This window comes from Lipotes vexillifer, unplaced genomic scaffold, assembly GCF_000442215.2.
Source record: "Lipotes vexillifer unplaced genomic scaffold, Lipotes_vexillifer_v1.1 scaffold1489, whole genome shotgun sequence".
In the NCBI taxonomy this organism is placed as follows: domain Eukaryota; kingdom Metazoa; phylum Chordata; class Mammalia; order Artiodactyla; family Lipotidae; genus Lipotes; species Lipotes vexillifer.
Genome location: NW_006776475.1, coordinates 284,952 through 299,648, shown reverse-complemented (window position 1 = coordinate 299,648; position 14,697 = coordinate 284,952). Strand labels below are relative to the sequence as shown.

The following is a 14,697-nucleotide window of genomic DNA, read 5'->3' as shown; positions in this document are numbered from 1 at the left end:
GAGGAACGTTAAGTAAATATTATTAAGTGAAAGAAACCAATCTGAAAAGCCTACATACTGTATGATTCCAACCGTATGACGTTCTGGAAAGGGCAAAACTATGGAGACAGTAAAAAGATCAGTGGTTGTCAGGGGTTGGGGTGGGAGGGATGAATAGGTGGAGCCCACAGAATTTTTAGAGCAGTGGGAATACTCTGTATAATACTGTAATGGCAGACATATGTCACTACATATCTGTCCAAACCCATAGAATGTACAACACTAAGAGTGAACCCTAGAGAACAGAGGTATGGATACCAAGCAGGGAGGGTGGTGGGATGAATTGGGAGATGGGGATTGACATATATACATTATTGATACTATGTGTAAAATAGATAACTAATGAGAGCCTGCTGTATAGTACAGGGAACTCTACTCAATCTTCTGTGGTGACCCAAATGGGAAGGAAATCCAAAAAGGAGGGGATATATGTATACAGATGGCTGAAAAAAAGAAACCCAAAAAACAGAGTGAACCCTAATGTAAAATATGGACTTCGGTGATGATGTGTCAATGCAGGTTCATCAGTTGTAACAAATGTACCCCTGGTGCAGGATGTTCATTTTAGGTTTTGGAGGTAGCTGTGTGTGTTGGGGGGTGGTTAGGAGGTATATGGTAACTCTGTACGTTCTGCTCAGTTTTGCTGTGAGCCTAAAAACTGTTCTAAAAAAAAAAAGAATACATTTTACTTTTTGAAAATGTTATTGTTTTGATATTGAGAACATAAATACTGAAGTGACACTTAAAAATACCATTAACACATTTACTAACAGGGAAAAAAAAAGGTGACTACATTGTTCAGGCAAAAAAGCTGGTAATCTAGCTGAAAGAATAGCATGATCTCTGTTATATAAAATAAACAAAATAAACAGATATAGAAAAACATCTGAAGGGATACACACCATATTGTTAACACTGGTTTTTTATTTATAGGGTGATAAGGTTATGGATATTTTCATTTGGATATGATTTAATTTTTTTAAGTTAGCAAATTTCTTGCATGAAAACATAAATAAAAGCAAAAAGATTATATAACTATAATTATATGCTCTTTACATAAATAAGAGCAAAAAGATTATATAATTTTATAATTATATAATTGTTACAATACATTACTTTTTCATCTTATTAAGTTTGTAAACTCTTGGAAGACAGGAGCAATAACTAGTGTATCTTTGTGCTGCCACATTAGGGATATGCATATCTTTACAGTAGACAGGCTTTGAGGACTATAAAGTGTTCCCACATAACCGTGTGGTAGGTAAGATAGAGTATGCTGATAGGTGGGCGTGCTCTCCGACCACCCAAATATATGCCCACATCCTAATCATCATAACCTATGAATACTACCTTATAAGGTTAAAAAAAGTGAATATTATATTTTAAGGCAAAGGACGTGATTAAGCTAAGGATTCTGAGAAGACAGGGGATGTGAAGATGGAGGCAGAGATTGGAATGATGAGGCCACACATCCAGGAATGGTGGGACAGCTACAAGAAGCTGCAAGAAGCTAGGAATGGATTCTCCCCTGGAGTTCCCATAGGGAACATGACCCTGCTGGATTCTGGCCTCCAGAACTCTGAGAAAATAAACTACTGTTGTCTTCAGCTGCCAAGTTTCTGGGAATTAGTTATGGTGGCCTCAGGAAGATATTCCCATCTTAGCAACAGCAACTCTTAGGCACAGCTCTGTGCTTAATAGTAAATTTTATAGCTAGTAGGTGGTAGAGAAAGGATTCACACCCAGATCTTTTGCCTCCAAGTGCAGAGTGCTATTCTTTCTATTGCTCAGTATTTTCTAGAGACTGTTTATTCAAATGAGTAATTGAATCATTCCAATGGAAAAAACCTGCCAAAATAATTTTTGGTATAGATCATGAAAATAAGACAATTTGTTGAATTATTTTTTAAATGTATTTATTTGTGATATCTTTGGCATTTGATATGTGCTATAAAACATACAGAAATCTAAGAAATAATGAGATACCATCTATGATATGCTTCAAAATTCAAGTGACATAGTTTTATTTCTAATTTTTTGTTAAGTTTTTATTTATTCATGGACTGATTTCCCTTTGACCTTTCTAACTTCTTTAAAGCCTTGATTTGATTACCTTGACTGAATTATCTCTTTTCTAGCCTTAAGATTCTAAAACCAGAGTGAGACCTAGCCACTGAAACAATAACTTCTTTACCTGGAATAAACGAATATTTTGCTCGAAATCCTAGTCCTTCAAGTTCTTCATCAGAACTGAACTTAATCCACATGAATCTCCCTGTTGATCTAATTAATGGAGGGCTTTTCACACCACAGTAACGATCTACAAGTGGAGAGAAACCAAACGGCCCATCTCGAACTTCCAAGTGATCAAACCGACATTCAAATGACGGTTCTATATAATAATGTTCATCAAAGGTCAACTCTATTCTTTGACGTGGAGCAGCTAGAAAATAAGAGTAAGCAAATTAGGGCAACGCAAACAAGAAAAAGTAAAAATGGCCTGACACAAGTGAGAAAAGCACAACAACTGCTCTGTTACTGTTTCATAGATGAGGATCATAATGAGAACTGTTATATATAAAATTCATGATAAATGTTACATTGTATACTAATAATATTATAATAATGCTACTCTGTAGAACTATAGTAATCTTTCCCTTTGGCATATGTTACTTATTAAATTGAATGTACTTAATTGATTAAAATTAGAGTTGAGAAGCTAATGCTTAGTTCATGAGATACAATGTACCATGATGAATAGAAAAACAGAAGAAATGAAAGAAACATATAATGTAACTATGGACATAAATTTGCAGAAAGGCTAATAAGAGATACCAGTAAGCTTAGGTTTCTTATCAGAGAAGTTTCTCATATATACTGATGCATCTAGTTAACTTATATTTTAGGAGATCCAAAATTCCTATAAAATTTCAACCATTATTTTTTTAATGTCAGTATTAAGAAATATTTATAATGACTACAGTTTAATTAAAATACATATTTAAATTTTGTTCAAACTGGTTTAACCAGGGCATTTAACCAATATATTTAGTTTTACAATAAGTAAAAATTCATCCAACGAAAGACAGAAATTGGTCAAATACCTTCCAAAATGTAGATACATTCCTTGTTTGGTGGATATGAGTCAGGATAATTTGGTGAAGCAAAATGACCTCCATTGCTGGTTCGAACCCAAATGCCACACTGGGTTGCAGGAATGTGCTTGATTCCAATATTTTGTCCATCTTAGGGAAACATGTAAAACATCACTTACAGTTCCCCCCACAACTTCCCCAAACAACTGCCCACTCTGTTACACACACATATATATAATTTTTAAGAACCACTGACAAATTCAGCATAACAAATTGAATATAGAAGTGAAATGAAGGTGAAGATGGTATGCTGTGCTGGCTAGAAGCATTTGCTCTAGAGGACAAGAATGGGGAAATAAAATGCGTAGATTTTACAAGGGCAAAACCATATGGGAGAATCTGATAAATCAGTAAAACTCTATAAAATTCAATTCTGACATAAAAATAAAAGGACCCCAGGAATTTATCTCTGGTGTGGTACCTCTACATTTAGTTTAGCACAAAGTCAAATAAGATTCAAAGATTACCAAGGGATTTTATTTTAGTTAAAGGTTGTAGATTGAACACATGCATTTAGCTCTGCTCCTTCTTCAAAGTCCACTTAAACGACAGTAAACAATTTTTTTAAGGGCGTAAACCCATAAGTACAAAGAGGTGGATGCAATAATGACAACTGGTAGCACTAGGTATCTCTGGCAGTGGGCGAGGAGGTGGTGAAGTTGGGCTTTTTAAAAACATGAGGCTTGGTTAAAAGTCTCTTTGGAATAAATTTGATTTCTAATACCCTCCCTACTCCACAAATCTAAGTAGCTGCTGCTCTATCACCATATCAGAAAATGAGACTATTTCTTTGGAGAAGGTACAACAGGGTTGCTGGACCAGGGGACACCAGGCACAGGCTGAGGGTAAAAATATCAACCTGAAAACAGGGAGATGAGGTGAATGTTAACATGCTGAACCACACCTCCCGTCTCTTCCCCCACTCCACTTCCCAAAGGCCTCTTGATCAGATGTAGAGCCTCTAAGTAGGAAATGGAATCTTAATCTTTTCTGGGGAATCTAATAAGCCCAAAGAAAAAGACTCAAGGATGTGGACTTGGTCACTCACCAGGGAGGGTGGCAGTAAAGAAGCCCTGTCTACACTTGCAGACAGCTAACGAGCAGATCTGCATGCTCCTCTCATAACTATGAAAGGCATTCAAGGAGCACCAGACATTTGAGGAAAGCCTCTAATATGAAAAACAGATTAAAAACAAACAAAAAAGCAACTCTGAGGATACAAAGATTATAGAATATTAAAAAAAAGCACTAAACAAAACGATCATTTAATCTCCTCAGAGAACAAGAGAGTACAGTTGACCCTTGAACAACATGGGATTGAACCGCGTGGGTGCGCTCACTACTTGGTCTGCAGTCAGCTGAATGTGAGGATGAGGAACCGCGAACACAGAGGCAGGTTTTGACTATGTGGGGATCAACACCGCTTACCCCTGCATTGTTCAAGGGTCAAATGTATATCGATAAGAACAAGGCATACTCGGGCTTCCCTGGTGGCGCAGTGGTTGAGAGTCTGCCTGCCGATGCAGGGGACACAGGTTCGTGCCCCGGTCCGGGAAGATCCCACATGCCGTGGAGTGGCTGGGCCCATGAGCCATGGCCGCTGAGCCTGCGCGTCCGGAGCCTGTGCTCCGCAACGGGAGAGGCCACAACAGTGAGAGGCCTGCGTACCACAAAAAAAAATATCACGTTTGGAGCAGAGGTCCATAAACTATGGTCCTGGACCAAATCTGGCCTGCTGCCTGTTATTGTAAATCAAGTTCACTGGACTATATCCATGCCCATTCATGTGCGTACTGTACTGTCTATGGCTGCTTTCACCCTGCAACTGCAGATCTGAATAGGTGCTCCTTCGACTACAAAGGCCTTCAAAACCTTAAATGATTACTATCTGGCCCTTTATAGAAAAAAGTTTTCCAATTCTTGGTTTAGCAGATAAAGTTGAGGAAGTCTCAGTGTATACTACTGAGAAGAAAACAGTTAAAAGAGAAATGAAAAACAGAAAAGATTTTTTTTAAAAAGTAACTTAATAATAAGAGTTCCTTGAAGACAGAAGAGAGAAAAATGGAGAAAAGGGAATTTTAAAAATTAAACAAGAAAAAAGGGAAAGAAAAATTTCCTACATCCAAAGACAAAATTTTCATATTGAAAAAGCCCAACGGGTGACTTGATGTAAACCCTGAAGAGATGTAACCAGAATTATAACAATACTGATGCGGGTGCTGCGGCACAAAGTTAAAAGAACACTTGTATGTGGTAGGTGGTGAGGATGAGGTGCATGAAACAGATCAATTCTCATCCCGCATGGTGGGAAAATTATTTTCTACTACCTGAAACTGAAAAGAACCAAGAAGAGCTGTATGGTATGTTATTTAGAAATATGCAGGAAAATACCAAAAGAATCAGCTAGGAGTGGCTATCTCCATGGAGAAATGGGGTAATAGGCTGGGGGACTGATTTTTCCTAATTAACTTTTTAGAATGCTTTGACTTTTGTCATGTGTATGTATAACTTTGATGAAAATAAAAATAAGTCAGGTTATTTAGGAAATGTACTAAACTCTGACATGAATATCTGGCTCAAAACTCACACTAGCTAATCCTCTTTCATAAACAAGGACAATTAGAAAAGGTCCCCAGGGCTTTGAATAAGCTATTGATGGAAACGTTTCATTTGTCTACACTGGAAAAAGGGATTTTTATTTTTGCTTAGTGATAAAGCATGAATCTCATTTGATTTTTGGACATAATCCATAGTATTCTAGGAGTCACTAGTTATGCCAATTTTTTAAATTTATCAATGCAAGACTTTATGTTAACAATTTACTCTAGCTAACTGCAGCTGAACCTAGCTGAACTGAGGCTGACAGGTTGATGGAAAGCCTTAGGTCACTGGAACACCCCAGAGGGATTATGGAAATAGTACTCAAAAGTTGAAATCCTTCCAAATAAGCCATCCCACTGTCCTGAACATGCAGTAAATTAGCAATGTAAGGTCTTTACCTTGGGTCTTTTGGGCCACAGCAATCCCTTCCACTACAAGTATTGTTATTAACAACACTAGAGAAATAAAAGAGAAGAGAAGTTAAAAAGTTGAATCTACATTAGATTTTACCAAGTTTATAAGAAAAATCAGGTTACAAAAAAAAGATGAACTAAAACTCCCTATTTCTTACTAACATTCACTCTCAAGATTTTTAAGTGTTAAATGTTATGTTGAGTTACTATGTGACACTTAAGACAACCCAAGGAAAAATGTAATTGATATTATACTCATTTATACAAGCACTAATAGTACATTTTCAACTTATGATGGATTAAAAAACACATACTTTTTTTTTTTAACAACAAACTAAGCTGACCCCAATTATCCTGTATTTATTTTACTGTCTCCTCAAAGACTTTACATGCATAATGGCTAGCTTTGCAATGTATTATGCCAGTAAAACTTCAATTAGATTATTTGACTTGTGAGAACACTCATAATAAAGACAGAAGTAAGAGGGCAGCAGTTTCCTAGAAATCAATTTAAGACACTCTATAGCTGTGCGGTACATCGCTGTGTCCTGCATTACGAAAGCTAGCATTATTTAGAAAATGGAGCTTCTCCCCACCCCCCGCCCCCAAGTTTAACATTTCTGATACCCAATGAACAATATATTGTTTTGTATATGTCTGTGTTTTGAAGATAACATGTTATTTTTAAGAATGATGCACTGATATCTTTTACTCTCCCTTTCAATGGAAACCACACTATCAGCCTCCTGTGTAAACTGGAGTTTTTATTATTCATTCGGTCAGCAGGCACATACAGAGTACCTACTGGAAACCAGGCAGTGAAGATACACAGATTGAGGCAGGGGAAAAATACAGCAAAACAGTTAAAAGAGAATGGACTTCAGGAGTTAGGTGGATCCAGGTTGGGGTTCAAGTTTTGCTCTGTACCAGCTGTGAGGCCTTTTCAGCTCAGTTTACTTATTTGTAAAACGGGGATGTTGTGCTAATAACACCAACATCACAAGGTTGCTGCGAAGATTAAATGAGGTGATGCACATTGCACAAAGCCCTTTATATGTGCCAGGCATTCTGCTAAATAAATGATAGATTTTAGGACAAACTGCCATCCTTAAGGAGTCAACCTATTGTCAAAGACAATCTACAATACAAGGTGAAAAGAGTTTAACAGGGGTCATAACAGAAAGCACAACTGAAGCAGAAAAGGGAACCATTCATTCAGCTGGGAGTTAAGAGGAATAGAGGAAAGCTTTAGAAAAAAAAGGTATATTCTAGTGGGACTGGAGAGAACTTCTACCCAGGAGAGGGAGAAAGAAACAGCTTAGACAAAAACATGGAGCCATGAGCACTTATCTATAGGTGATATTAGTGAAATTCGGAGTACGATAGTACAGTTAGCATATGGAGGGGAAAGTGGTACATCAGGTTAGAAATAGTAGGATGAGATCCAACTGTAAAAAGCCTTGAATACCATGCTAAAGAGTTTGGACCTTTGACTACAAGGAGAAATCACTGTGAGTTTTTAAACTAGAGAGTGACATTATCACATCTGTGTTTCAGACCACTAATCTTTTTTTTTTTAAATAAATAAATTTATGTATTTATTTATTTATTTTTGGCTGCTTTGGGTCTTCATTGCTGTGCACAGGCTTTCTCTAGTTGTGGCGAGTGGGGGCCACTCCCCGTTGTAGTGCACGGGCCTCTCACTGCAGTAGCCTCTCCTATTGCGGAGCACGGGCTCCAGGGCACGTGGGCTTCAGTAGTGGTGGCACACGGGCTTAGTTGCTCCACGGCATGTGGGATCCTCCCGGACCAGGGCCCGAACCCGTGTCCCCCGCATTGGCAGGCAGACTCTCAACCACTGCACCACCAGGGAAGTCCAACCACTAATCTTGATGGTTGTGTGGAGTCTAAATTTTTAAAAAGAGAGGTCATTTAGGAAGCGAAGATGATATGGTCTTGAAGCAGAGCAGTGGTAGTGTAAATGGGAAGGAGGAGATATTTATAACATGATTCAGATATAGAGTCAACTGCAATTGGTGACTTAAAGGATGTCTAGGGGTGAGGGAGATGGAGGCACTGAAGAGATTGCTAGTTAAGTGACTGGTAGATGGTCAAGCCATTGTTCACTCAGTAGCATGTACCCAGCATCTACTACCCAAAGTCACCAACATACAAAGAGTTCTTGTCATCTTATGCTGTTTACATCTTATAATCTAATCATACATCTTCATCTTTGGTTTCCTGTATCCTTGTTGACCTTTGTTTCCTCTGTCTTCTCTCAACAACTTTAATTTCCCCTCCCTTTCTTTGGTTGCTAGCAGTGTTGAAGATCTCATGCTATGTAGGAACAATCCTTCCTTCAAACTCTTAACATCTTGGCACTGGATCAGAGTTAGAGGAATGGATTTTGAACCGTTTTTAAAAAACAAAAAACCCAGAAGATTTCAGATCAAAAAGAAAAACTAGGGACTTCTCTGGTGGTGCAGTGGTTGGGAATCCACCTGCTAGTACAGGGGACACGGGTTCAAGCCTTGGTCCAGGAAGATCCCACATGACGTGGAGCAACTAAGCCCGTGTGCCACAACTACTGAGCCTGCGAGCCATAACTACTGAGACTATGAGCCACAACTACTGAAGCCTGCACATCTAGAGCCCACGCTCCGCAACAAGGGAAGCCACAGCAATGAGGAGCCCACGCACCGCAACAAAGAGTAGCCCCCGCCCGTCACAACTAGAGAAAGCCCGCCCACAGCAATGAAGACCCAACACAGCCAAAAATAAAAATAAATAAAATACATTAAAAAATAAGAATAGAAAAGAAAAAAGAAAAACTAGGGAATTCCCTGGAAGTCCAATGGTTAGGACTCTGTGCTTTCACTGCCAAGGGCCTGGGTTAAATCCCTGGTTGGGGAACTAAGATCCTGCAAGCCACGAGGCACAGCCAAAAAAAAAAAAGGGCTTCCCTGGTGGCACAGTGGTTGAGAGTCCGCCTGACGATGCAGGGGACACAGGTTCGTGCCCCGGTCCGGGAAGACCCCATGTGCTGCGGAGCGGCTAGGCCTGTGAGCCATGGCCGCTGAGTCTCCAAGTCCGGAGCCTGTGCTCCGCAACGGGAGAGGCCACAACAGTGAGAGGCCCACGTACCGCAAAAACAACAACAACAACAAAAATCTAGGGTAACGTTAGATATTTGACAATTCAGCAAATATCACAACCATCTGTACCAATGTATCTTGATAGAGGACACTATTCCCCAAGGCATATCATCCCAGTCAGATGATACAGAACTGGTCAAAATTGTGTGATTATACCTTTCCTCCTGATTCACGGGTGTAACAATTTACCAGTTTTTAAATTTATAATTCACAGTATTTAAGCAAGTAATACAAAACCAGGCAGAAAGGGAAAGTAAGAAATTAACAAACTGAAACCAGGAGAGCAACAGTAAAACTATGGTAAAAAGATGAATTGTGCCTAGAAAATTATTCTACATAATGACTAATAAAAATTTGGCTTTGTAGAACACTTGATTTATGGAATTTGCACAGAATATACAACTGAGGTAGAAAAAAATCACATTAAAAATAAAATTACAAGACCAAATAACCCTATTAATCTTTTCTACTTTATTTAGGGTGTTGCTCACAATTTCCCCCTGCCAAATGTTTAAAAAAGCTATTCACAACTCTTACCAACCAAATGAACTGTTGCCACTGAATTTAAAAAATGATATATAAATAAGGCAAATTTGCACAACAGTTAGGGACAGAAATATTTAGTGATAGCTGTGGTGATATAGTGGTGACTATTAATCATTCTAAATTCGGTATCGTAAGAAACAGTTTTCGCTTAGTTGTATAACAGGATCTTTGTAAGCTGCTTGCTATAATCAGGCTGAGACAGTAAAACAAACTCTACTGATGCCAAACATTGGAATTATCTAGTACATGAAGCAGGGCTGTCGTGCTCTGTTCTGTCCTTAATCCCAATCTATGTGCCACTTGTTCCCTTCTTTCTCTTACCAAAAGGGTCAATAATTTCTCAAATCCAGAGATACCTCACACTTTGAATTCAAAGACAATGTACCCAGGAAGGCACTAATTCTTTAAGGCAGAAATCCATGCCAAAATAAAAATTCTAAACTCCACAACCAGAGAGTTTGGTTACGCAGAGAACTGCTTGTGATCTGATGCTTGGGAAAAGGTACTGTCCACCACTTATGACCTCACCTCAGGTTCTGAAGTTTAATGTAGTGTAGTTTAATAACCAGTGTACAGATCTGACTTAAAAATGAAGGCTTAAATGATAAAGACAGGTGCTATTCAAGGTATTAAATACAAATCCTCCAAGCTACTCCTTTTAACCCTGAATCACAGTTATCAGAGTTCTCTATCGTAATCCTGTCCCCAGACCTTCCAGTTTAAGGCTGTACTTTCCAATCAACTAAAAATCAAGGTCAGGTTTATTCTTTCCACTGTTACTTAATAGTGGCAACTCTGGCCAATGCAATAAATACTGGAAAGGAGACAAAATTATTATTTATAGACAATGTTATTTTAAAACCTAGAAGTTCCAAGAGAATTACTTGGAAAATGATTACACCTATTAAAGGAAGAGAGTAAGACCAAAATAAATTAAACAAACAAGTAAATAAATTTAATTCAATGGAGAATATGTTTTGGATAATAAAACAATGTAAAAGTAACATTTCTTCCCAGTAAGTCATACAATATTTAATGATGTTTTAATAAAAATCTTAGTGTGTTTTTTTGGTACTTAAAATGCTTCTGATGGTCATCTTAAATACTTTTTTGTAGTGGCCAAGGAAAATATAAAAATAAAAGACTAAAATACATAAAAATAATATACTTATTATAAAGCTACAGTAATTATAAAATGTAGCCACGGTAGAGGAAGAAATAGATGATCTGTCAACAAACATTACTAGCGTCCACTGTATTTCAGGCAGTGAGTCAGTCCCTGGAACTACAATGAACCAAGAAGACATGGTCCTTATTCTCAAGGGGCCTTTAGATAAGAAAATGGAAGAGGAAAAGCTCAGAAACAGACATACATATCCCAGAATTTATTAAAATATATGTGATATTTGAAACACTTGGTGAGAAGACAGTTTTAATAAATGGTTCTGGGATAACTTGTTAATTATTTGGAAAAAAAAAGTAGGTCCCTACTTCAAGCTATCAATAAGTAGGAAAATAAATAGCAGATTGAAAAAAACATTATATTTATACTTTTGGGAGAACACCTTCATTTACAAAAGACAGGAATATAAATAAAAACTACAAACAGATGGGATAAAAGATTATGCCACCAGGAAAATGTGCCCAAAAAAATGCAGAAATTCTGCCTTACTAATATTAAAAAGAATGTAGATTCTAGTGTTGGTCAGGATATAGGAAACTGACTTATTCTGCCACTGGATTGTAAACTGGCACAGCTTTTGGGAGGTTAATCTGGTAATATATATCAAGGCTTAAAAATGTACAAATCCTACTCAGCAGTTCTTCCAGATTTGAGAAATGAATCATTGGGACAGTAGTTCTCAAACTTTAGTGTGCATCATATTCATCTGGAGGGCTTATTAAAATAGACTTGGAGGGGGGGTTACTTCCAGAGATTTTGATCCAGTAGGTCTGGGGTGGGGCTTGAAAACTTGCATTTAAACAAATTCCCTAGTGATGCTGAAGCTGTTGGCCCTGGCACAACACTTTGAAGACCACTACAACAGGAGAGTGACAGTACACTGAAAGAAACAGAAAGAAGTTGCCTGTTTTCTCCTTTGGTGACAGTAGGAGCACGTGTGGGCCAAGATGGATGAGGCAAGGCAGAGGGTGGGCACAAGGAGTTGATGAGTTAATTTTGGAAATGTTGGTGAATGCTCTACTACATATATGTATGTATATGTGTGTGTATTCTCATAATGTCCCTACAAATATCTCTTGTTTCTGAACATCTGCACTTGCCACGGACCTCCCTCTGCTTCTACAAAATAATGTCCACACTGCTAAAAACCTGCTTTTTCTAGGAACTCTCCCAAGATTAATTTTATTAGACAGCATTCATAGTTTTCACTTCTGTAACTCTCTATCTCTGTATGGTTTTGTTTCTTTCACTGATTTTGCACACTCCTATTATGTTAGCATAAGGTTTGGCATGAGTAATAAAAAACCCAAACTAGTAGTTTAAACAAGATAGAGTATATTTCTCTGTCAAGTAAACAAACTGTGCAGGTAAGTAGTCAAGGGCTAGAGTGGTGGCTATACCATTACTAGGGACCTAAGCTCCTTCTGTCTTATTGCTCAGTTGTGCGTGACTTTCATTTCCAGGGTCATCTTATGGTCCAATATAGATGCTAGAGTGCCAGGTTCCATATCTTCTTTACAGCTACCATGTTTGCATTACAGTCAGCAAGAATTAAGAAATGACACAGGGCATTCCTCCTTCCTTTAAAAACTTTTGCCCAGAATCCACAATGATCTCAAAATAAAAATTTTAACTGAACAACAGATATACCACCACTTCCCCAAAGTTGAACCCACATCTAACTGGTCAGACTTATTTAGTCACATGGCCACACTTAATCCTAAGGAAAGCTGGAAAGTCTAGTATTTATTTTGGGTGATTGTGTGCTTAGTTAAAATTCAGAGAATCACTGAAAGGTAAAATGGATACTGGAAGAAAACTGGCTATTTCTGCCATAGTCCCCTATAGCCTACTCTGTCCCCGGCAGCCAGAGATCCTTTCAAAACATAAATCAGATCACATCACAGCCTTTCATAAAATCTTCCAACAGAGTCCCATTACATCTAGAATAAATCCATACTCCTTATTCTGACTTCAGAGGTCCTATGTGGTGTGGCACCTGACCATCTATGGCTACACAGGTCTTCCCATTACTTCAACACACCAAGCTAATTCTAGCCATAGGGACTAGTTATTCCTTCTGCCTAGACTCTCTGTGCATGGCTGGTTCCTTCCTGTTATTCAGGTCTTCTGAGGCCTCTCTGACTGCTAAAGAAGCTCTACATTTTCTTCTTCATCCTGTTTTATTATACAAATAATATTTTAATTATTACTTATATTACCTGCTATTTTCTTGCTTATTATCTGTCTCTTCCTACTAGAAAGAGGGACTTGTCTCTGAACCACTGATGCATCTCTAGCGACTGGAAGACTGGCTGGCCCATAATAGCACTCAACAAAAATTAGATGAATACATGAAGTGACTAAGCAAAATCCTGATTATATTTTCTTTGTAACTATAACATATAGTACAGAGCCCCACTAACAAATTAACAAGCACACATCTTGGTTAACAACAGGCACAGAGATGACCCAGCTTATTTGAGCATAAATCAGGTGACAGAAAAAGAATTGATTTTTTTTTTCTTTTTCAGATATGCTACTACTCTTACTTTTCTCAAGCTGACTCAATTTACCTTTGTTAGTAATTGAATGTACCTCTTTCTCAGCCTTCCTATTTTTAGTATCTAAGCAGTAAACATAAGGTTTGGTAAACCTAACATGAGACTCCATAACTTAAGAACCACCTAACTGGTCTCCCTGCTCCTATTTTCTATAAAGAAAGCAAAATGGAGTTCAATTAGAGTCCATATACTACTTGAGGTAGTAGTAACTTGTTTTCCATTAGCTATGTTCCAAAGAACAGAAAAGTACCCTAATTTAATCAAACTCAATTTTACTTTGTAGTTAAGAAAGAAAATGGATCTTCGTGAACTTTGGGATCACTCCACCTTCCACGTGCTAATCACATTGCCAATCACTTATAAGAAAGAGTAACTGCAGAAGTGCTTTCTCTTTCCTGCAGAATGTGACAATCTTCTTGTTAGTCAAATGCTCTTGAGATGGCAGTTTTGTATGCTCTAATTATACAGGAATCCTCAGACATCCACAACAACTACCATCAGACTTAACACGACCAGGTCACATTTTGAAGAGTATTTTTATCTTCTCACCCACTAAGGCTATAACTTCCAATACCTTACTCTAGGCATATTTAAACCAACATGTTTTAATGTCATTTTGACTAGGATGAATTGAACTTTCAGATTAGTACACCCTGTAATTTTGTGAACAAAGATGCTAAAACGTGTTAGTTCTTCGGGGGCCACTCTGATTAGCGACTGAGAGGGTGGAGGGTGAGGGCCCTCAGCAATCAGAGCAACCTTGTTCTTATCTGTTCTTTGTTTAGTTTTTAAGTACCCACTCATAAGAGTTCCTCTGAGGGAGTTCTGTTAAGGGAAGTTTGGAAACCCACTGGATTAGATCACCTTTTAGGATTCCCCTTTCTAACTCAAACACCACAATAACTAGGATCTCAAAGGGCCCCAGGGACACATTAAAAAAAAAAAACCAAAACCAACAGGGACTTCCCTGGAGGTCCAGTGGTTAAGGCTCCATGCTCCCAATGCAGGGGGCATGGGTTCGATCCCTGGTCAGGAACTAAG

The 14,697-nt window shown here is 38.1% G+C and overlaps 1 protein-coding gene across 1 annotated transcript in view; it reads right to left on the bottom strand.

Annotated features, from left to right (window-relative positions):
* The window catches only part of NETO2 (neuropilin and tolloid like 2), a 69,274-nt gene that overhangs the window by 51,013 nt on the left and 3,564 nt on the right, over window positions 1–14,697 (bottom strand). The window contains exons 2-4 of the mRNA XM_007450382.1: window positions 6,194–6,250; window positions 3,144–3,284; window positions 2,234–2,482 (exon numbers count right to left, since the gene is read on the bottom strand). Of these exons, the coding sequence (XP_007450444.1) occupies window positions 2,234–2,482; window positions 3,144–3,284; window positions 6,194–6,250 (447 nt within the window). The remainder of the gene's footprint in view (window positions 1–2,233; window positions 2,483–3,143; window positions 3,285–6,193; window positions 6,251–14,697) is intronic.